The sequence below is a fragment of the Nesoenas mayeri genome, assembly GCF_963082525.1.
Source record: "Nesoenas mayeri genome assembly, chromosome: 26".
NCBI lineage: Eukaryota > Metazoa > Chordata > Aves > Columbiformes > Columbidae > Nesoenas > Nesoenas mayeri.
Genome location: NC_137552.1, coordinates 3,481,551 through 3,504,486, shown reverse-complemented (window position 1 = coordinate 3,504,486; position 22,936 = coordinate 3,481,551). Strand labels below are relative to the sequence as shown.

At 48.2% G+C, this 22,936-nt stretch overlaps 2 protein-coding genes across 2 annotated transcripts; both read right to left on the bottom strand.

The window, feature by feature from the left end:
* Positions 1–13,624: 13,624 nt before the first annotated feature.
* HOXB5 (homeobox B5) lies at positions 13,625–16,108 on the bottom strand (the record flags this gene model as incomplete). Its single annotated transcript, XM_080360021.1, has 2 exons — positions 13,625–14,654; positions 15,559–16,108. 2 exons carry the CDS (start codon positions 16,106–16,108, stop codon positions 14,407–14,409), a joined length of 798 nt encoding a protein of 265 aa, XP_080216147.1. The 3' UTR covers positions 13,625–14,406.
* A 2,982-nt stretch (positions 16,109–19,090) lies between these two features.
* On the bottom strand, positions 19,091–20,993 carry HOXB6 (homeobox B6; the record flags this gene model as incomplete). The annotated part of the gene is made up of 2 exons (XM_080359918.1): positions 19,091–19,350; positions 20,585–20,993. The coding sequence occupies 2 exons, from the start codon at positions 20,991–20,993 to the stop codon at positions 19,091–19,093; spliced, it is 669 nt and encodes a 222-aa protein (XP_080216044.1).
* Positions 20,994–22,936: the final 1,943 nt, after the last annotated feature.

Genomic DNA, 22,936 nt, shown 5'->3' with positions numbered 1-22,936 from the left:
CCTACTTACTGTCAAGTGAACAAAGTTGGAGTCCATGTGACAGCGCGGGCCAATGGCGAGGTGCCCTGCGAGCCCCGGATAAGGAAATCTGCCCAGCCCGGGTTCTCCCGGGGCCCCGAGCATCCCCGGGGAGGCGGCGGGGGCGCCCGCTCCCCTCCGGCCCCTCCGGCCGCCCCGGCCCCGCCGGCCCCACCGGCCCCAGGCTGCGCAGCGCCCGCGGGCGAGAACCGGCCCCCCCGGCCCACACCCCTCGGGGGTGTGTCCTGGCTCGGGGCGGGAGGGAACCGGGGGAAGGAGGGCGGGAAAGAAATAAAAATATCGCCCCCCCCGATCCAAAAGAAAGAAAAAAAATCCAGTGTAAAAATGATTTTTCAGGATTTTTTCAGCACATCATCCATGGCGGTCCCTCCGGGTGGCGGCTGCATCTCATTCCGCGCTAAGGTGATACGGGAAGGGACATTGCGCCCCGAGCCTGGCAGAGATGAATAGGGCTTGTATGGGATCGATAAGAAATTCATCAGCTAATTCGGGGTACCCGGTCTCCTAAATCACATTTAGCTGTGCTCTGAGATTGACTGGTTTCCCACGCACCGATGGAAAAAAAGGGAGCCCGTCCTCCGAGCAAGAAATCAGGGACTTGATGAACAATTACAAAAGCGAATTAGCCCGAGTCCTAATGCATCTTCGCCTCGCCCTTCTTGTAATAAAGACGCTTTAAAAGCCAGAGCGAACCAGCAGCCTTTCAAAAGCCACCCCTAATTCCTCAAATTCGCGTTTAAATCTGAAACGTGCAATAAGCTCCTCACAAGCGGCAGGAAGGAAAGCGATATTTCTTCTTTTTTTCGGTGTCAGTGTTGAGATTACACAAACTAAAGCAATAGCGGGATCCTGGCTCTCAAACCGCAGTAATAACGCCCCTGACCTCCCCCAGCTTCGCAGCTCAGATTTTATCTCGAAATGATGATAAAGTTTATCGCAGGAGCGCTGGAGTTGAGCTAAGGTCAAATCCAAAGTATTTCTTTTCAGCTATAAAACGGGTTTCTGGTTAAGACCTTGTTTTCACTATTTTATTTAGGGTTCTGGGGGCGTGGATGGCTTTTTTGGGGGGGTTTATTTTTAATGCCTTCTGGGATTGTGACCTGTAGTGTTTGTGTCAACTACATATTCCCCTAGATACGAATTTGTGACCCAACTTCCTTTACACAAATTCGGATCTACAGGGTACATATAGAAGACAGATGCATCCTCCTTGGTCACAGATCTCCGCCTATTGCCATAATTATCTTCTGGGGCAGGGGGGCAAAGTTTTGTGACTCAAGAGATCAAGAATTTATCTAATTTATCTAAAGATGGTTAAAATATTAACTCTTCAGAGTAAAGACAATGAAAGCACTAATTCAGTATCAGAATATCTGATACGAGGTTGGAACAATTAGAATCTTCCTCCCTTCTCCTCCGTAGCTTATACATCAGTTTACCGCTGTGCTAAAAAAATACCGCCTTCTGAGTTGAATATAGAAATGCAGACGCATAACGAGACTCGAATCCAAATAATCGCCATTTAAAAGCAAAACACCATCGCTCCGTCCCCCTCCACCCCGAAACCCTCCTAATTATTCCCTGATACGCAGCGCCGAGATTTCATCCATTTTTCGTTCTTGGAGGTCAACCAAGGTCTGAGTTGATACGAACCGAGGTTTGAGTTGATATGAACCGAGGTTTGAGTTGATACGAACCGAGGTCTGAGTTGATACAAACCGAGGTTTGAGTTGATACGAACCAAGGTTTGGGTTGATACAAACCAAGGTTTGAGTTGATAGAAATCAAGGTTTGGGTTGATACGAACCGAGGTTTGAGTTGATACGTGTGTATGCGCGAAAAAAACAAATGAAAAGAGAGAGAGAGAGAGGAAAAAAAAAAAAGGAAGGAGTAGATGAAAAGAAATACAGAATGTAAAGGCAGATGGGACGACAGGTTTTTTTTTTAATGACAGGCAATTCTTTTTACAACCCGAGAAAAAGATCAAAGGCGTTTCATTTCCGAAAAAGGGATATAAAGCAATAAAATATTCATACTGTCTAGGTAATGAACCTTCATTCGGAACTAATGAGGGTAGCATCATGTTGAGATTTCGTTTAAAATTACAGTTGCCCAAGAGATTAAAAGTAGAGCATCCTCTCATCCTTTCCCCCCCTCCCCTTATTTTTGTATTTCAAAAGACAGGACATTTTTGGTCAAGTGTTTCTCGAATTAATTGCATTTAAATGCCACAGCAGACAAGCGACTAGAGAAAAACTGCATTTCCCCTACATTAAAATTCCTGGGAAAGCATCTTAAATATATTTCACAAACTCCTGCATTTTTTTTTTCTGCCGAAAATAGTTACGACCAAGAATTCGTGTCCCGTAGTTTTCCCGGCCACATGATGCCCCGAGATTTTTCAGGTGAATAGTCACTTTTCCTGATAAAACACATGATCCCCAGGTAAGCAGAAAAACGAACCTATATTTTAATAAACAAACCCAAACGCCCTGAATCATTTGACAAGCCCGAACGAGCCCCAGGTTTGAGAACAGCGGAGCCAACGCCGCCGCGCTCCGGCCGTGGCAGCGGCTCCCCCCGCAGCGCCCGCGCTCGGGCAGCGAACAGCAGCTCTACAATTGACCTTCCCCTCTAAAATCTGCCGTGAAAGTAACAAGTCAAATCAAATCTGCTTGTACAACGTGTAGGTAAATGCCATAAAATAATTCTACACAACCAATCCCATTAGAGCTCTCCCCCCTCTTTTTTTTTTTCTCTCTCTCTCTCTTAAATTTTATTCCTCCTTTCCAAGCCCATATCTGATTTATTTTATTGTATTTCCTCGCAGACGGTACCGTAGCGATCTCCTAACTGAGGAGAGGAGCCTGGATGAGAATAACTAGGCCTATTCTGTATTTTTAACCCCCTCCCACATCCTTTAAAAAAAAAAATCGGTTTTAATTTTCCTACCCAAAGGCACACGGGGTTTGGAGCCAGCAAACCAGCACCCCTAGCGTTTACCAGAATTCTTCCCCCCACACACCTCCAAGAAATCTCCCTGAGCCCAAATTAAAGGCAGCCCCTCGCTGCCCCCCCGCACACCTTTCTCCCCCGAGCTGGGAAACCGCCCCACGCCGCGGAAGTTTCTCACCGCAAATTTCACTCGGACTCTTTTCCATTTCAAAGCGACCTCAATGGGGAGGAAGGTGGGGGGGGTTCCCCGCATCCCCCAGCCTCTGCTTCTCCCAGCCAGGGGAGGTCAGGGGAGCCCCCAACCCGCCCCAAAATCCCCCAAAGGCACCTGCCAGCGCAGCGGGGGCTGTTGAGCCGCTCCTGGTGCTCAGTGCCGATTTGGTCGCCCCAAATGAGGGGGCCTGAAGCGAGGCTTGCCCCCCCCGCCCAGGTGTAACCCCACCAACCGTACCTACCTTGGCAAAACGTGGGTCCCTTCCTCGGAGCAATCCCCGAGGGTTCAGGGCGCTCCCTCAAAACTTGGTAAGGTTTTGCAGGCAGAATCCTATAGAAACCCCCTAAACACCCCCCACCACCCCCCCGGCCCGCCACCCCCTCCCCAATCCCGCCTGGGCTCTTCTGCTCTCTCTCTCCCCCGTGTTGCTTTTTCAATGAGATTATTTCTCGATAAGAACACTAATTTCCCTCTCTCTTCTTCTTCTTCTCCTTCCTTTTTTTTTTTTTGGTGGGGTTTGGTGGTGCCCCCTCCCCCTCTCCCCCAGTATAAACCACTATTGTCCTTACAGGCGAGCGGAACTGCTCCTGGCAGCGCCAGGAGGCCCTCTGAGCATTTTGGGGTGGGAAACCCGCAAGTTTTGGTATTAATCTCATAGTTTGTCAGTCTTTGTTAAACAGCGAGGCGTGTCCGCAGCGCGGCGGCCGCCGAGAGCCGCGCTGACCCGCGCTTCACCCCGCGCCGCTCCGCGCCCCCCCAGCCCCGCTCCGCGCCCCCCAGCCCCGCTCCGCGCTTGCTTTTCATTTCTCACACAGCCCCCCCCGCTATATTCCCCAACCTCCTCCAGGAATCTCGCTCTCGAGTTTGGCAGCAATGAGGATGGGGATTTGACTTGATTTTTTTTTCCCTTTCTGAAGGGCAAACCTTTCGGGATTGTGTATTAAACTGGGAATTCCAGCCCCCCCCCCAGCAAACGGCGAGCTCTGGAAGCCTGAGATGCTTCTCTAGGGGAGAACGTTTAATAAGGAGCAACCAGCTCCTCGGTTGCGTCTGAGTTGTGTAAATGTATCGAGGGTGGAAACCAGCCCACACCTGTTTTGCAACGGGGAAAGGGAGGTTTAAGCCTTGCGTGGTTTCCCTGCCAGCCTTGGGTGTCCTTTCCATTTCTCATGGATTAAAAAAAAATCAGGCTTTCACCTCAAGCCCTCGATGCAGGGAGCGCTGGCCCGGCAGCATCCCTGCCGCCCCAAGAAACAGCTCATTTAGGGAAGGAAAACGGGATTAAAAAGCTCATTCCATTGATTGTCAGGTAGGGAAAAGAAAAAGAAGGGAAACCCACCCCGAACGGTGCTCGCAGCGCTCGGCTGGTGCTGCGGGACGCTGAGCCCGGGCCGCGCCGAGTCCCCCCCCAGCGAGGGAGATGAATTAGAAATAGCCTTGGAAATGATACCTTTAATTTCCTCCCTCTGCCCTCCCTCCCTCACCCCTCCAAATGAACCCACTTCACACGAACACGCAGCCTCGCGTCCCTAAATTGAAAGTTAAACGTTCTGATGTAGGAGTGAATATTATAAGGAAAGTTGGGAGGTGTTTTTTTTTTCTATCTTATTTTTTTTTATTGCCGTGAAATTATACCTTCTTGTTTTAATATCCCGAAAACAAATGGCCTTTATTATCCATTACCTGTTCTATAAACCTGGAGTAGAAATGACTGTTCTAGAGAGATAAGTATAGTAATTACAAGGGCGAAGAGATGGATCACCCAAGTTACAACTAAACGGTAGCCCTTATATAGTGATATTTTATAAATACCAACCAAATTCATGGCAATTAATTAAACCCGAGCCTTATCACGCGAAACAAAACGCTTTACGTTCTCTTGAATTTCACCTACTCCATGAATATATCCGCATCGGGAAAGCAAATGGATTTTCCAGAATGCCTTTCCCAGGACTCTAATATTCTCTCTTTCTCTTCTAAGAAAAATGACCCTTGTTATAAGTATTTAGTCACTCAAAATATTTAAAAGCCGAGGGGGGGGGGGGGGGGTGGGGGGGGAAAGGGCAATTTTGCAGGGCTTTTTTTCCCCCAGAAAAGTTTGCCGTGTTACGACTGTTTGCTTAAGAAGCGATTCGAAAGATCTACCCCGGTCCCAGAGCAACTAATATTTAGAGTTTGGAGGGTTCAAAGTCTGGCAGTGTAGAAATAACTTTGAAATGCCAAGGGAAATATTTATTACATCAGTTCATTAAACTGTTGCAATGACCAGAGTGGAGTCACATTTCAAGCAAGGGATAGAAAACATTTCATTCCAATTCTGACGGAAAGCGTGCTGCAAAACAAAAATAACTTCGATCCGTCCGAGCCACGAAACGGGCGCTTAAAAGAGCTTTTAAATACACACATTGAGTTTTGTAAAGCCACCAGTCCGCTGGTTTTGCACATAGATCATTATTCTAGGTTTCCTTGGGCTAAAGTAGAAATGCGGAGAGTAAATAATGGACGTTATTTCGTGTAATTCTTGTATATTTTTGGATGAGTATTTGCCCTCATAGTGAGTGGGAGACAGGAACCTCTCCAAGGGACTTTCCAAGGGAAGATGTTACAACACATTTCCACCAACCGTGTCAGCCCTGTTCTTTGGGTATAATTTAAACCCTATCCAAACAGAACTGACGCAGGAACGAAAATTATTTCTTAACTGCTCGCGTTAATATCCTAGAGGGACCTCCACGTAATTGGATTGAATAAATGCATTTCCCCCTATATTCTGCTAATTCGCCTCCAAACAGCGTTGCAGGGGTTATCTTAGACAAACACCACGCAGTTGCTCGACGTTTCCTCGCGGGAGCCCCGAATCAATGCAGGTTCTTTGGTACCGACCCCCCCACCCTGTTTCCCCCCCCTGCCCGGGTCGCTCCCACCTCGTCTGGTCTCTCCCATGGCTGCCGGGAGCGGAGCCTCTTCCTCCCACCTCGCTCCCCCCTTTCTCCCTCTCCCCTTTTCTCCACCCTGACATCAGTCTATCAGGGTTATACACAGGACTGAGTCACGCACAGCCTAAACTTTTGACCCTCAACTTTTTGACCCCTCGAGCTATAATGCTGTATTAACAAGCCCCCCAAGACCAGAGTTACTGTCTACGTCTCTAGAAATTCATGCGGCGCTGATTTCCCATTTTATTTATTTTGATTTAAAAGAAAAGAAAAAAAAATAAGCTGGACATTTCTTAGTGATTTTTTTTTCCTAGGGAAGAACTTAAAAATCAGAGCTTTGCAAACATTAGATGTTTATCCCCAGCTCACCCACTGCTGTCGCAGACCGTTTTATTTTTCGCTTTTCCTTCCCCCTACTTTTATAATTGAAAATATAACAGAGAAAAAAAGAAACAAACCTTAAATCACTGCGATATTTTATTTGGGATTTCACCTAGATGGGTTGTTGACTGCGCTAATTAGCTGGTTTGGTTGTTGTGGGATTTTTTTGTTTTCTGTTGTTTTTTCTCCTTTTTGGGGGGATAAAGAGGGAGATGCTTTTATGATTCGATGTTCCTGTGATTCTCCCCACAGCACCGGAGCTCAGAACGAGCAGCGCGGAGGCCGGAGCCCGGGGCGGGGAACCCGCGGGGGGAACCGAGCCCGGGGATCCCAGGGGCGGCCGGTCCCGCTCCAGCCCGGCCCGGCCCGGCCCGGCCCCGCTGCCCGTGAACTTGGTCTCAGGCGGGCTCTGCTGGCTGCTCGGGGACGTTACAGCCCCGGCGCCTGCACCGCGTCCCCTGCCCGGGGCTCCCCCCTCTCCAGCCCCAATTGAGCCCAAATTCCGCTCCCCGCCTCCCCATTTTGCAGACTCTCCCTGTATAAACAGAGCCCGGATTTGTCACCGAGCGAATGTCCTTTACACAAAATCCCAGCGCTGTAATTTGTTTTGACTTGAAGGATATATATATATATATCTATCTATATGTGTATATATACACACACACACACACATACACATGTTAAAAAGAGATAAATCAAAGTGGAAAAAAGCCTCGTACTAGTCGGATTCTTTCAACGCTCGCTGTCAAAATAGTTTCTTTTTAAAGCTATTTAGGGAAACAGTACACGGAAAAACTACGCAGGGTGGACACCTCTCGAGTTAAGTTATCAACCTCCTTCCAAATATCATTTGTTTAACCTTAGGAGAGGAAAGAATGGGAAAAATCAGTTCAGACGCCGAAATAGCCACGTTCTGAAAGAAAATTTCATTCTGAAATTCGTTCTAGGGCTGGAAAGAGACCCCCAGAGGAGGAGCTAAACCTCATAAAAAGTCCTTTTCGAGTTCCCTAATTGAGAAGGGACCTTTATCAAGAGGATTTTAAATAATCCCGTCAGCTCCTTCCCTTCAGGTCGGACGTGTAATAAAAAATAGGGGGGGGAAACAGAAGAAAAAAAGGAAGGGGTTGGGGCTGAGGGAAAGAAAGAGCAATTTCTCAGGCTGAAATTCAGCTGTGGGGGAGGGAAAGGGGCTTGAGGAGCTGGAGGGAAAGGGCTGGTTTCCTTCCAAACCCTTCCCTTCGGGGGAGGTCACGGTGTGTGTGTGGAGCCAGGAGTCATTTACAGGACTATCGCGAATAAATAGGTGAAGAATCGGATTCTTCCTTTAAATAGACTGAAATACAAGAATTACAGCCCGAGCAGTGCGATTTCTAGTCCCTGTCGCCAGCCCATCCCCGCCAAGGCAGATAAGCACCCAAAGCCTCCCAATCTTCGTTTTTGTGGCCAAGAGAGAAAAAAAAGGCGGGGGGGGGGTGGGGGGGGGAGATCCCTTTGGCTTCTCAAAAGCATAATCACCACATTGTTGGTGTGTGTCTGTACTGGAGCAGCAACATGAGGCACATCCAGCCCTCCCCCTCTCTTACTGCCGGTCCCAGCCGGGCACTGGGACTTGGTAAATTCAAGAAGAAATCAAAAGCCCAAATCCTAGAGCTTGTGTTTGCGTTACAAAGGTGCCCGGGCAGCCCCGGCTCCGTGTCGGGCTGGGATGCGATGCTGAGAGGAGCCGGGCTGTACAAGTCTGCTGACCTCGGAATGATCCCTCTTGCCTATGAATTATTGATGAGATATGAGCTCTGATTTCTCTTTTCAGTATGCAAACCCCATTATACTGTTAAAATGGCGATTTAATCGTTTAGAATAGCTGCGCTTTTTTCCAACTCATTTGTGCCCCTTCCTTTTCATTTAATTCTCTTAATTAAATCCTTTAACAGATTTTAATCGCTTTTTGGTGAATAAAATAAGATATCATACACATCTGTAACTAGGTTACCTTGGCGAAGTTTGGTTTTGGTGAGGTTTCTTTGTTTTGGTTTTAGTGTTACTTTGGTCTGCTTGCTTTCTTGGTTGAATTTTAAAAACCTGGCTGGAAGGAAATCTAATTTAGTGTTACGCCATACCCAGTGATCAAAGATGGTCTGGAGTCCACACATACTTAAAAGAAATCCCTAAAATACATTAAAATAAAGCAAGCCACGACGGTGGCCTGACAGCTTGGAGCTGCCTTTGGCATCGCAGCGCGCCCTGATCCTCGCTGCACAAACGCGTTGTCCCTCCCCTGTCTCACTGAACAAACCTGGCAACCAAGTGGGTATTTTAGGGGTGAAATGGCACCTTTTTCACCCCTCGGCAGCAGGCTGGCCATGGGGAGCTTGAGGGGGGCTTGAATGAATGAATGAACAGAGATGCTCAGCTCAGCTGGTCCAGCCTGTGGAGCCTGGGCTGGACCCTGAGTGAGAAATCACTGCTTTGGGGGTTCTTTTATTTCTTCCCAAAGTCCCAGCGACGTTTATATACTGTTCAGTAAACAAAACAGGAAACCTTCGGGGATGGGGAGAACATGAGACATGACAAGGGGGGGGGCGGGAAAGAAAGGAAGGAAGAAAGACAGAAAAAAGGCAAAAGTGTCTGTGGTTGCAGGCGATGTCAGTCAGTGAGGGGCTGAGCCAGGTGAGCCCATGGGAGGCTCCTCCAGACCGGGGCAGCCCCTGCACTGTGGGGCAAACGGCTCTAGGCTGCTCAGGCCGCCACTGGCCGCAGTTTTGGGGAGTCCCTAAAGCAAAGGTTTCCCCATTGGTACCCAGAGTCATCGCACAAAGATCTGTGCAACAGCAGGTTTTAAATATATATATACACACGTATTTTTGCCCTTTTAAATAGTATTCACGTGCCAGACATTCTCCATATTCTTAAACCCGATATTAAAGCACTTTGTATTTATTCTGTCTTCTCCAGCTCCAGAAGAACTAATTGTCCCATGTCTGCTGTATGCCATTAAAGTGAGAGAAATGATGAAAAGCGCAAAGGAAAATCCCCGCCTACCTGCACGGTCAGAGCTCCTTTTTCCTGTTTACTCTCCTTATACTTCCTTTGCACCAGCCACAGGGAGGTTTTTTTCTTTCTTTAAAGGATGGGGTGGGGGGGAAGCCTGTGCTAAGCCTGTGACGCTTCCAGGCTGGAACTGGCAGACAATGACACCTCCCTGTGCCTCACAGGAAACTGGAGGTTCACACCATGGGGGTGGGAGGGAATCCAGCTTGTAAAAAATATATTAAAACGTTTAAAAAACAAAGTTACATATTGCAGGTAGAAAGCAGATCTCATAGTCAGAGAACGGGGCTTCTTGTGAGCTATAGGCAGGAAGGAGAATGATATCATTACACCAGTCCCTGCTCCTTTGCTGTGACACAGGCCCGGTGCCACCTCTATGCTGAGGATGCCAAAATCAAGGGGGTGGCACAGGGTTGTCACCTGATGTCACCCATGCAGTCGTTTCCTCCTGTAGCTAAACTGCAAATTCCCCTCCGTCTGGTTGGCTTGACTGCTCTTTTTCCCCTTGAAAAAACATGTCGTGTACACCAATAATTTAGAAATGGTGTTACTTCAGAAAAAAAGCCCCCTGTGCTTCCTGTGATGAGAGAGAATTGGGAAGGAAAGTTTCCCTGGGACTGTATAAAAACTGAATATCTTCGAGTGGGGATGGGGCAGTGACGCAGGTGATGGATGGGGGAGAGGTGGATGGGTGGGTAGGTCTATGGACACATGGATGGATTAATATCCTTTGGAAACACAGTGTTTGTGGGTACATGTGTGCATTGAACGTACCGTTACATTTTTCAACATACATTAAGGTGAAGGGATATCACTTTTCTTCCTTGAATCACTCACTAACATTTGAATCACTCAGAATCCTTTCTAGTGGGCAGTATAGATCAGAAGGGTAAAGCGTTAGGCCAGCCCTTGGTCCAAGCCAAGTTCCACACCCGCTTTAACCCACCGCCTGCAGCCTGTGCAGCTAAATCCACCTCTAAAGACCACTCCATGGAAACCCTTCAGGATCTCATCAAATATCTTTATTATCGACTGAAAAGCAGGCACAGAGATTAGGGAGAGGCTGTTCAGCATAAACTAGTCTGCTGGGCAGGGAAGGCTCCCTGCACCTTGCTTCCCTTCCTGAACCACCAGCTTCTGCCTCCGTGTTCCCAGGTTTGGAGAGCAGAGCTTTTCCAGGGTGGCACTGGCCACCCCCTGACTGCCCAAGGACAAGCCAGAAGTTCACATGTTAATAGCAAAGATATTAGGAGCCACATGGAGCAGGACAGGAAAAACAGCCCAAGGAAGGAAAAGCAATCTCCAAAGTGTGCTACAGGGGGACATTCTGCTTTGTGTAAAAGAGACGGACATGTGTCCACCAAATGTTGACTTACCGTAAAGAGGAGGGGGGGAAAAAGAGAAGCTTGTGACTGCTCTAAATTTTAGAAACCCCCACCCCTCCCAGTACCTCTGCTTTGAACTCTTTCTGGGTTTAAATTTTTTAAGGAATAGATGTGTGGATAGAGTGTGGATGAAGCGTCCCCCCAAATCCGCTGCAGATTACTTTCAAAAAAAGCAATTTCTCCAGGCTTTTTTTGGTTGCTTTGTTGCGCTCTATCTGCTCTATTTTGCTCTGGTTTGCTCTGTTCTGCTCTATCTGTGCGGCCGCAGAACCGGAGCCTCCGGCCGGGGCCACCTGCCCGGAGCGGGGCCACAGCCCCCGCAGCCCCGGCCCCCCCTGCCCTGCCCCTCTGGCTTGTTTATTTGCCCGAAGGAAAAGGGCCGCTGCCTGCCCTGTCCAGAACCGAGTCACCCTCAGAGGGAACCTGGGAGATATGGGTGGGTTCCATAAGGTCTGGAGGGTCCGTGTGCAAACTGCAGCCTCTCTGATTATTTTTCTGTAGCACTTCAAGGCGGGCTGGAGACATAACAGCGGTCAGGCAGTGTCTCCATATGGTCGAAACGAACCACGGAAATATGAGGACAGTCGTTCGTATTATTGGGGGGAAAAAAAATAAAATTAAATTTAAAAAGAAACACAACAAGAAGGGGGGGAAAAATAATAAAGCCCGGGGGAGGGGGGAACCAAACCAAACCAAACCAAACCAAACCAAACCAACCTGTGTGTACAAAGGGAGAAAGGGGGGGGAAAAAAGTGCACACATTTCTTGGCAAGCGGTTGAAAATACTTAAAATAGAAAGGTGCTAACAACCTGAAGAGCACAGACAGAATATAGCTAATATAGCTACTTGAAATGCAAAGGCATGGGCCAGATTTGTGGCTCCCTGCGAGCAGTGCAAACCACACCGAATCATCTGTAGCCAGCAGCGAGAGCCTTTCACAGGGCGAAGGACAAACCCAAACTTTGTCTGAAGTCCCCCGGCAAGGACAGGATGGAGTTTGCTTTGCGATGATAATGAATCTTTACAGATTTTCTATCTCCCGCTCCCACAAAGTTTCCTTGTGGGCCCCGGAGCTGTGATGGAAATGTAATGCAATTGCAGCTCTCGGGAGGACAAGAATTAGGACCTTCTGAAAGTGAGAAATAAAGCTCTGAAAGAGAGACAGACCCTTTTTCCTTCCCCCTCAGCCTTCAGCCATATCAACCCGTTTAAAATAGTTTAAACAGATAATATTTCAGAAAAAACTTACTTTCAGGACTCCAGTCTATTGGCTCTCGGGACTGAAAACTGGACCCGCAAAACATGTTCCCTGCAATTGCAACGTTTATCTCATCTGGAAAAGTGCTCACCCATTGCTGCCCCTTACAAGCCAAACCAAGCAGTTAAAGTGTCACTTAACATTCTAGAGAATGTGAAATATATTGTACATTGTCAACTCCCCAAAACCATAAAACTAACTTTATGGACCTCACGTGACTTTTGAGAGCCAGTGAGGGGTATCTGTCTGAGCTCTGGGCGATTTTTACGATCTAACTTCTAGATAAAACCCTATCCATTTGACATCTAAATGTCATACCCACTTTTGGTATAGTTTGCTATTGGTAAAAACAAAAAAAAAAAAATCAAGGGAAGGCGAGCAAATGGTTTGGGATCTGACAGTCCACTTCACAACCCTCTCAAAATCACTTAAGAAGTACCTAAACAGTGGGAGATTAAGTTTGGTAAGTTTTAAGCTCCAACTTTACTTGCTACGAACAGAAAGCCTAAGCTGTGCTGTAGAGATGGCAGCGGCGCTTTGCCGAATCGAGTGACTTTAAAGCGGAGTTTCTTGTGCCTGGGTGGATTCCCTGGGCAGCGAAATGGCAACATTTGCCAGCTTTGAGGTGGTAAACGATCTGCGGCCAAAACGCCTCGTTGTAGTAGGTGTCAGTAGTTACAGAGCTGCGAGCTGTTAGTTACATGTTGAAGCAGAGACGAGGAGGTAAAAGCAGGAGCCACAACAAACCGAGGACGAGGGGTATGGGGAGAGCACGGCTTAGCGCAGAGATGTGTGATATGGAATGTATACATGGTTATCTATAGATAATAAATGTATCGATGCAAACACACGGATCTGTAATTGTGCAGAACACAGTTTGACGTGTACATAGATGTGCACACAAATACCTTTCGCTTTTAAGGTGTGCGCTGTGTGTGTGTGTAGCTGACAGTTGTGAAATGCACGGAAATCTGCCGGGGAAAGCGTTTATATCGCGTTATTGCAACTTGAACTACTTGAAACCAGTTTGTCTGATATGGTGGCGCGGGGGGGGGGGTGTCTGTGTTGTTTGGGGGGAGACGCGTTCGGGGCACTGAGCAGGGTTGTGGTGCCAGCAGGGGATTTAATGTGAAGATTTGGTGTTTTGGAGCTGCCCAGAGCGGCTGCAGCGGTGCTGGAGCCCAGGGCGGGCTCAGCTCCATCCAGGCACCGCTCCAGCTCCGGGTGAGCTGCGACTCTGAGCCTGGGCACAAAGTGCGGCTGGGAGCCTTTGTGAATAGGAGAAACGTTTATTTGACTTCAAGTAAAGCTACAAACAAATACAAAAAGCTTATTGGCAAAGTACTAACAGGCAGCTAGACATGACAGATGCCATTTTTACACATAACATTGCATTCACTCTGCCCACTACAAACCGGCTATTAGTCACATCAGAAATATTTCTAGTATTTACAAATATTAGAGCACTCTATTGTTGATCCGATTTTATACATTTTTCTTAATAGTGAAGTTTACCCACGTCTAAGAGTATGTCTCAGAATTAGCCTGGGACTAGAAACCCTGGCCTGAAGTTTGAACTAAAACACAGACTGGACAATTTTAAGACAGAAAGATACAAGAGATTTTTTTTCTCTCTCTTTTTTTTTTTTTAAATTTTTTAATTTTTTACATTTTTGTTTGTTTTTTTTTTAAGCTTTTTCTGTTTTCTGCCACTGTAGTGCAGGAACCCCCGATTTTCGCTTAGGCAGAGAAGAACTCACCCCAAAGCAGGAAACTCAGGAAAGGGGAAAAAAATACAACAAATAAACCACCGTATCTGTTCTCCATTTATAAATAAGTTATAACATTTAAAGGGCTCACATTACACATGCTAGCTTTCCAGAAAGCGCCAAGAGAGCACGGACACATACATTTAGAAGAACAACAAGAGCATGAGGAGCGTCTGGAAATAAAATTTAATTAAAAAAAAAACCAAAACCAAAAACAATAAAATCCCAAACGGAACACGACATGAACTCAGTCCTGGGATAACGGTACCATACGCGTTGGTTTAGAATATCAACAACATGCCGAACAGAAGGTGCCTCACTGTACAGTTCTCCGAAACTAAGATCTGCGGCGCGTTATCTATTCATTTCCGTATTTCTCGCTCGTCTCCTCTTCATCCCTCGATATTCCTCCTCTAGAATTTATGGCTGAAAGGCGCTGCCCGCCGAGGCCAAGCTCATGCTTTTCAGTTTATTATCCTTCTTCCATTTCATCCTCCTGTTCTGGAACCAGATTTTGATCTGGCGCTCGGAGAGGCAGAGAGCGTGAGCGATCTCTATTCTCCTCCTGCGGGTGAGATATCTATTGAAGTGGAATTCCTTTTCCAACTCCAGGGTCTGGTACCGAGTGTACGCTGTCCTCGCCCTCTTCCCGTCTGGTCCAGTCATGTCTGGATAACACGGACAACAGCGGGTTGGGGTTTCGCCTTTCTGCTACCATTTGCTCCTTAGCCTTAAAGCTTTTTAATTCGCTTTTATTTTTAATACCGACGTAAAATGTTCGCCTTCTTGGAGCAGCTATGAAAGCTGCTTATTCCCCAAATAACAACCCCCCTCCTCCTCTTTCCCGCACCCCCCCAAACACGTGTAAAACCCCCCACTCTTGGCCCCTCCAGAACCGACATTCGCAACTCAATATTCGTAATTTAACTGGAGAAGCGAGATGTTGAAATGTCCCTTTTTCGCCCCTGTCTGGGTGTCTCTGGGTCTGTTTGGGGGGGGCATCTGCTGCTTTCCCTTCTCCGGGAGAAAACCGGGGCCGGGGAGGGGGGGGCGGGGGGATCGCTATTCCCCGTGTATCTCCTCGCAATTTTGGTTTTGTCAAGAGCAGATTGTCAAGAATACACCCAGCAAAATAAGAGTAGGAAAGGGCTGAGAGACCCATCTGTGCATATAATGCCATTTTAATGGTCAATTCTTTCCTTTCCTCTCCCTCCCCCCCCGCCCAGGAACACCCCCTTCCCTCAATTTTTAAATTATCTTCTCCCACCATCCACATAGAACTAAGAGCTTGAAATAAACGCACATTTTGCGACAAGAATAGCGAAACTAGAATAAAATCCCCCCCCCCTCCAGGCGCCAGAGGCAGCTTTAAAGCAGCGATCAGAGCAAGAAATACAAAAGCAATAAATAGCTGCGTTTCTGATCAAAGAGCCTCCATCGACTAAAAGGAAGGAGAGGGGGGGAAAAAAAGGAGTGGGGGGGTGGGGAGGGAAAAAATAAAGAGAGAAAAAGAGAAGGGTGTGGGGAAATCAACAACAACAACGACAAGGACGGAAAAAGAAGTAGCTGTACCATGGCTAATGTGAAGTTTCCTCATCCAAGGGAATATCTGAGGTGCCTGCCCTTCTGGCGCTGCCGTGGAGGTCGCGATGGGCTCTGCCTGCGCTCGGGGGATGCTGCTGCTGACTGGAGTGCCCTCGTCGGCTCCCGAGGACGCGCTGGTCTCGTCTAGTTCTGTGAAACTGGTGGTGGTGGTGCTGGCAGAAGTAGCTTGTTCGGAGGGGGACGGGGCGGGTTTGCCTCCATGGCTCTCGCTGTTGGAGCAGGGCAGGGAGTCGGGAGAAGATAAGGAGCAGCTGGACGCCTGTCTAAACCTGCTCTCCTGAGCTGGAGAAGGGAAACCGCGGGAGCTCTCCCCCACAGCCCCAAAGTGACTAGAGGAGGCTGAGCGGTTGATGCTAAGGTCCATCCCATTGTAGTTGTAGCCATAAGAGCTGGAATGCATGGTGCTTGAATCTCTGTAAGAACCGTTCATGGAACTGCCGGTCCCATAATTTAGTAACTGATAGTCGGGGCCATTTGGGTAGCGCCCTGAGAACGAGTTTACAAAGTAAGAGCTCATTTGGGTTATTTTGGAGGGCTTGATTTGTGGCTCGTGGTCGTTATAACCCTGTGCTTGACGATTTATGATGTATTAATGAATTATAGCAATGCACTGTACTTCGTTTTTGCTATGTATGCGGCCAAATATGGGGGGAGGGTGGGGGTGCGTTTGGGAATCACGTGCTTTTGTTGACCAGTCGTAAATTCTCACTGATGACCTCAAGAGGTAATTCATGCTCTATGGTTACAAATAATGACGAGCGCGGAGCCGTTTAGGCCCAAGTCGGCGCGAGCTCCCCAAATCCCCGCGCGCGCCGCTCGCCCCCCACCTTGGCGGAGCGCGCCACCTGCCGGCTGCGCGGGGACACGCACCGCGCCGGGGCGGGGGGGGTCCGCACCCCCAAACCCGCATCGTCCCCATCGCCTTTTCCTTTTTCCTTCCGAAAAAAAAAACCAACGCAGACATAAAAAAGAAGGTGTGTGCGTGGGGGGGGGTCCCGCCGCGGCTCCCGTGTCCGCGCTCCCCGCGTGGGTCCTTCTCCCAGCTCCTTTTCTGGATTAAACTCTGAATTTCTTCCTTTCTGGCCCCGCCGGAGAAGTTGCAGAGGCAGCGAGGGCTGAGGCGCAGGGTCGCTGTGAGGCCGGACACTCTTCTCTTGGAATATCTGAAGCGGGGGGGGGGGACACAAAGCAAAGCTCCTCCGGAGTGGGGAGAGTGGCCGCTTGGGTTTATTTCGCGTGGTTATTGTCAGAAAAGTCGAGGTTTCCTGCACGCTGAGCTTGGAGCCAGCGATGCGGTCGCACCTTATTTCTGGAGGGGGAAAAAATAAGGGGGGGTGGGGGGGAGAGGAATAAAGGAAAAGGAGGGAAAGTCCAGCCGGTGGAAGTGGTTGGCAACGTTGCTTTTAGGATATTCTTGTTCCCGAGCGTTTCACGTCCTCTTTTGAACACAGCATTGTGCTACGTGTTTTTTTCCTTTCCATTTGCTAACCTGTAAGGAATATTGGGGAGTAAAAGCACTCTGAAATTGGTGAAAAAGTCACGAAAGAGCTGTGCTTTCTTAAACATTATTTTAGCTTTTTTTCTTCCTTTTTTTTCTCTCTTTTTTATTTCCTTTTTATTTTTCCCTTTTATTTTTTTTTAAGGCAGTTTAGGAATTTCATATGCTTGTCTGCAACTCATTGGGAATTATGCGCCATATTGAAAGTGACATATAATTATAATAATTACGGGCAATGAAAAGCGTGGCAATAATAGTAAATGTCCTACAGCTGTGAAGCTTCTGCATGAATTGATTTTAAAAGTGACTGACGTTAAACCAGCTTGTGGCAGGGGAGGGGATGCATTCATACATAGGTATTTCTTGGGGGTGGTGGGGAAAGGGGGTGGGAGGCAGGAGATTCTGTTTCGTGGCGCTTTCCCCCCGAGAAGCGGCACAAGCCGGGATCCCAACGCGGCCGGGCTGCCCCCCCCGGCCCTGCAGCCCCAGTAGCAGCAGCTCCCAACAGCCGCTTCCTTTCGTTTAATTCCCAAAAACCCAGGAAAAGTTCGCGTTTTACATGAGCGAGATTCTCTTTGGTCCAGAGCAGCGACTTCCCCATCCCATCCCGAGCAAATTCAGCCTCTCCAAAGGAGCCATTGAAAATGCTTTCAATTGAAAATAAAACCCTACTTTTCCGAAGAGCTCATTAGACTTAGTTTAGATTTTTGTCCACCTTTTTTCCCTCCCTTAAACGGAGGTTCTATTTCTGGAGCTGAGCAGCTACTCGTTTTGCAGGGCAAATTCCCTCGAAATCTGGACTTTTTTGCAATACGCTTCACTTTGAGTTGGAGAGATGAAGCAAGCTACCAGATGTTTGAAAGATGCTAGGCAAATGTTAGGTATCTTTAGTAGATAAATGAGAGCATATTTTTGCCTGTTTCCTTGATTTATTATGTATATGGAGAGCGTTTCGTCATAACTCTTTGTGCTGCAACAATAAAAAAGAGCGATACTAAAGCAGAATGTCAGCGAGGAAATACTATTGGTGAAAGGTCTTCCATTTGAGATTAGGAAAAAAGACGGAAAACCAGATTTATCTCTGCACTGTAACTTCCGTGTGCTTGGAGCTGCTTGTCCTTGCAGATTAGAGCCAGTGTCACCCAGAGAGGAGCGAGGGTTCCTTACAGCTCCCCTGGAAAAGGGGACAGAGAATCAGAAAATAATGACAGGGGTGGGGGTGCGTGAGATCCAAGACTTTGTTTTTATTAGAGAATTCCATGGTCATACCTAAGACAAACTTCAAACACAACACGTACAAAACTTAATAAAATATAACTTCTGTTCTTGTTGCTTTTGCATCCTTTTAGGTAGTACTCGTTCGTTCAGTAGATTTTCATTAAAAAAAAAAAGGGGGGGGGGATAAAAAGAACCCAAAAAAACTAATTACAAAGACCTCAGGGCTTGATTAATTTACCAAAGAAGGAAAAAAAAAAATTAAAAACCCCTATGTCTACCGTGCATGGAACATTTTTACAAAATTAAGACAATAAACACCCCAAATGACATATATTGCAGCACTTCCATTTAAATACAAGCGTTAGCAGATTACTAACAGTGACACCAAGGGTAGAAACACGGGTAGGAGTCCCTTTTTTTTTGTCTTTTCTCTTTCCCTTTCTTTTCCCCCTTCTCTCTCTATCCCTTTACTCTTTTATTATTATTACTTCATCTCGGGGAAGGCAGAGTGGGAGCGGAGGGAGGTTTAGGAAGGGAAAAATAAAACTAAAAAACGCAACTAGAAGCCTGATTTGTTTTTCCTGGACACGACAGATCACCGGGAACACGAGTCCATGGCATTGGTGGCCCAAACTTTGCAGCTGTCGCCGCTGCTGCAGGCGCTTGTCCCACCAATGTGCGGGTCGTCCCTGTCCTCACCAGCCCGCACCCCCCGCATCCTCTCACACACACTCATTCACTCCCTCTATTTTTTCTTTTTTGTGCGTGTTTTAAATAATACTTTCACTCCGCCGTTTTCTCCTCCTCCTCCTCCGCGCTCAGCTGCGAGGAGTTGAGCAATTTGTTCTCTTTTTTCCACTTCATGCGGCGGTTCTGGAACCAGATTTTGATCTGCCGCTCGGTCAGGCACAGGGAATGCGCGATCTCGATGCGCCGGCGCCGGGTCAGGTAGCGGTTGAAGTGAAATTCCTTCTCCAGCTCCAGCGTCTGGTAGCGGGTGTAGGTCTGGCGGCCCCTGCGGCCGCTGGGCCCGAAGGAGGAACCTGTGACACCCGCAAAAAAACAGAGGAAAAAATAGGAAAAAAAAATAGAGGGAAAATAGCGGGGGAAGGGGGGGAGAGGCGGGGGGGGGGGGGAAATATGGGAAAGCCCTGAGGTTTAGAGGATGCGCGGAGGTGCGGGATCACCGCGGGGTGTTGCGCGGCTGGGTGCGGAGGGCTGTGTGCCCATCCCCTGCCCTCCAAGGCTTTGACCAACCCCATAGTGAAGCCCAAGGGGGGGCCCCCTCGGAGCTCCCTGGCCGGGCCGCCCCCGCGGAGGATCCGCGGCCGCGCTGCGTGCAGCGGGGCAGGAGGGTTAATGCTGAAGTTGCCAGGCAGGGCTGGGGAGACAGGGAGAGATCCATCTTATTCCGGGATGAAAAATCGCAAGGTGTTCTTCCCCCCCCCGCCCGCCCTCGCTATTTTCCACCCTACCGGCAACTGTAATAGATCTGAGCATTTAAGCAATAATGAAGTGAATCGATCTGCCCAAACTCTGCATTAAAGAGGACACAACACTTTATGTCCCTACGCTAATGGACATCAATTTGGAACTTAAAAGGCAACAAATGCATCTAAACATTGGGAGGAGGGTGGTGAGCCTCGATTATTTTTTCCCCCCCTTCTTTTTTTTTGATTGAGGAAACAGCACTTAAAGAAGTCATATATCACCACGGAGGAAAAAAAATTCCTCCCCAGGCAGACTTTTCATTATGTGCGAGTTTCATTAAAAATGTAGCCCTCTCCTTTCAAATATTTAAACACTTCTATATTATTTAACTCCAGATCGCGCAGCCAGCGAGAGAGGGAGCAGCGTGGGGTGCGGGGCCGTGCGTGTAAAGTCATCCAGATCTGATTTAGAAAAGATATCTCCCTGTGCGTGTGGGGAAAAGACAGAGACAAATCGTTGTAGCTGAGTGACACGCGAACTGGAATGTGAAAATAAAAGGGGGGGCGGGAAATGGAGAAATACTGTATCGGGGTTTAAATATGGGGCAAACTTTTTAGCTGGGAGGGGTGTCGGGAAAAAATACTTCAGCGGCGTGAAGTTTTGGTGCGTGTCAGGAGCAAGTTGGAGCCTCTCGTGTCGCCCAACTTCCCCGCTGGAAGTTTGGGCTGGAAAGTGAACCTTATTTCTGCTGCCCTCGCTCGCTCGCTCTCTCTCTCTCTGGCGGTAACAAATAAGAAAGGGGGGGAGGAGATTGATGTATTTATTTCTGTAAAAGAGTAAACTCACTATTGCAAGAGTTCATCCGCTGCATCCAGGGGTAAACCGGGGCGGAACACTTTTGCTCCTCGCTCTCTCCGAACACAGTTTTGCTCTGCGCGCAGTCCGACTTGCGCGGCTCGGGGGCGAAGGGCACCTCGTCCAGGCTGGGGGGGCCGCACGCAGGGTCCTTCTCCCTGAAAAACCCGCCGGCCCCATAGTCACAGGCGGAGCTGCGGCTGTAGGCTCCGTTGCTCTGCTGGTAGTAAGGAGAGGATGTGTAGCCCTTCTCCTGGACGCCCGCGGCTCCATAGGTGCTGGGGTAGTGCCTCAGAGGATCCGCGTAGCCCGAGGGATACAGCGGGATCTGTCCCAGGAACGGCTCCTGCCCCGCCGCCAGACTCACCGGGAACGTCGAGTTGACAAAATAAGAACTCATTGGAAAGAGCCTCGCCGTCCTTTCCCCCGGCTTTATGATTTGTTGTGTTTTATAGTCCAAGTGGTTTAGCTATTAGTAGTATATCGGAGATTGGGTTTTAGCTGAAGGGAGATGGCGTGGTGCCAGCGAGGGACACAAGGAAATACAACCATCTGATCAGGGGCTGACCAATAGCAGGCGCCTGAGGTTGCAAAATAGCACCCATGAGGAGCGGAGATTGCACCAGGGACCCCAAGAACAAACCATCCACCCCCTCTTCCCTCCCTTTTAAACAACAGAAATGCACCCCCTTAACCAAATATATAATATCTGCCGAAAGAAACATTCCCGGCGCGCTCGGGGCTTCATAAATAAATAACCGTGTTCCCCCGCCCCCGGCGCGGAGCAGGGGTGCGCAGAGCCCGGCTGCGCGGACGCGGAGTGCGCGGCTCCAGATATTTACACACACAACGTACACAAACGGAGAAGTGAGGGGAAAAGTTAATTAAGCGCATTCGAAAAAGTTTAACCCCTAGTGTTTGCAAATCGTCCTGAAATGTCCGAGCACTTCGCTGCAGTTAAGGAAAACAAAACAAAACCAAAAAAAAAAACTGAAAAGAGAAAAGTTTGGCGTGTGTGTGTGAACTTTGCAGGGAGGAGATCCTGCCGGCTTCATTAACTTAGATTTGCTATAGGAGAAGAGATGGGGTTTGACAACTTATTTGGGTTCATGATTACCTAATTATCATAGATTAGCATTCCCTGTTCAAGAAAGCTCCGCTCGCTTGAACCGAACCTCCGCTTTTCATATAATGCATATTTTTTTCTCTCTTTTTTTTTCTTTTTCTTTCTTTTTTTTTTTTTCCTCCCCCCACCCCCACCCCCCCGATGCAAAAGCTCCATATTCGGGAGACAAATGGAAAATCGAAGTATTTCCTTTATCCCTGCCTAAATCGCCATCTCCTCCGGAGTCCGGTACCGCATTGTGCCCTCTTGCGTTTTTTTGTTAATACCAAATCTATGCCCGACCTTTTCTGGCTCCAAGGCAGCCTTGGGTTCCGGGCAAAAGCGGAGTTTATCGATCGTTACCGATGCAGATTTTTTTGTTTAACGAGAGGAAACCGGCGGTGTGCTGGGGCTGCTGCCCCGGCGGTGCGCAGGGACCCCGCGGCTTTGCATCCCCCCCTTTTAAGCCTTTGCCCGCTGCAGGATGGAAGGGATCATTCCGAAAGTCTCGAGCGATTCCCTCTCACCCTAAAAGCTGCAGTTTGCTCGGGGCTTTGCCTCTCTCGGTTTTGTGTGCTCTGCTCTACCTGGTGCATCCCCCTCAGATCCCTGTTTGCTCAAGGTAGAGTGGGGGCTGAGCGCTGCCTTTCCTCTTTGCCACTGGTAAAATCACAGACATCTCACAGGGAAAAAGAAAATAAAATACACCCCCCCAACATTAAATTAAGGGCAGGACTGTCTCCTCATCATTCGCGTTTTATCAAGGATTTGTTTCCTGTCCGAATTTGTAGCCATCTGCCTGTCGGGTTCTTAGATGCAATGCAATGACACGCCTTATAATACACACTCCCGTGTACTTGAATCTGTGAATGTGTGTGCTACAAATCTAGAATTACATCTATTACATGGTGTCTGTAGAGCTGCCAATGCGGCTTTCTCTGACGGAGCTTTAAGTATCTACGAAACTGGTATCTTATTACAAACTAATTTATTTTAAATATCGTGTTTACAGCAGCAAAGCCAAGATTGTTTCATGCCAGGGCTGCAATGAACATTGCGACTGAAACATAATCCTTATAATTCAAGGAAATAACATGCAAAGGAAGTAGTTTTCCAACCTCCACCCCCTCTCTGACTGATATCTCTTATATTTGTTCTTGCAGAGTTTCCCTTTGTGTATGGAATGGACCCAAACTTACGTAGATCTGCTTTATTGGTGTGAAAGGGGAAAAAAAAAT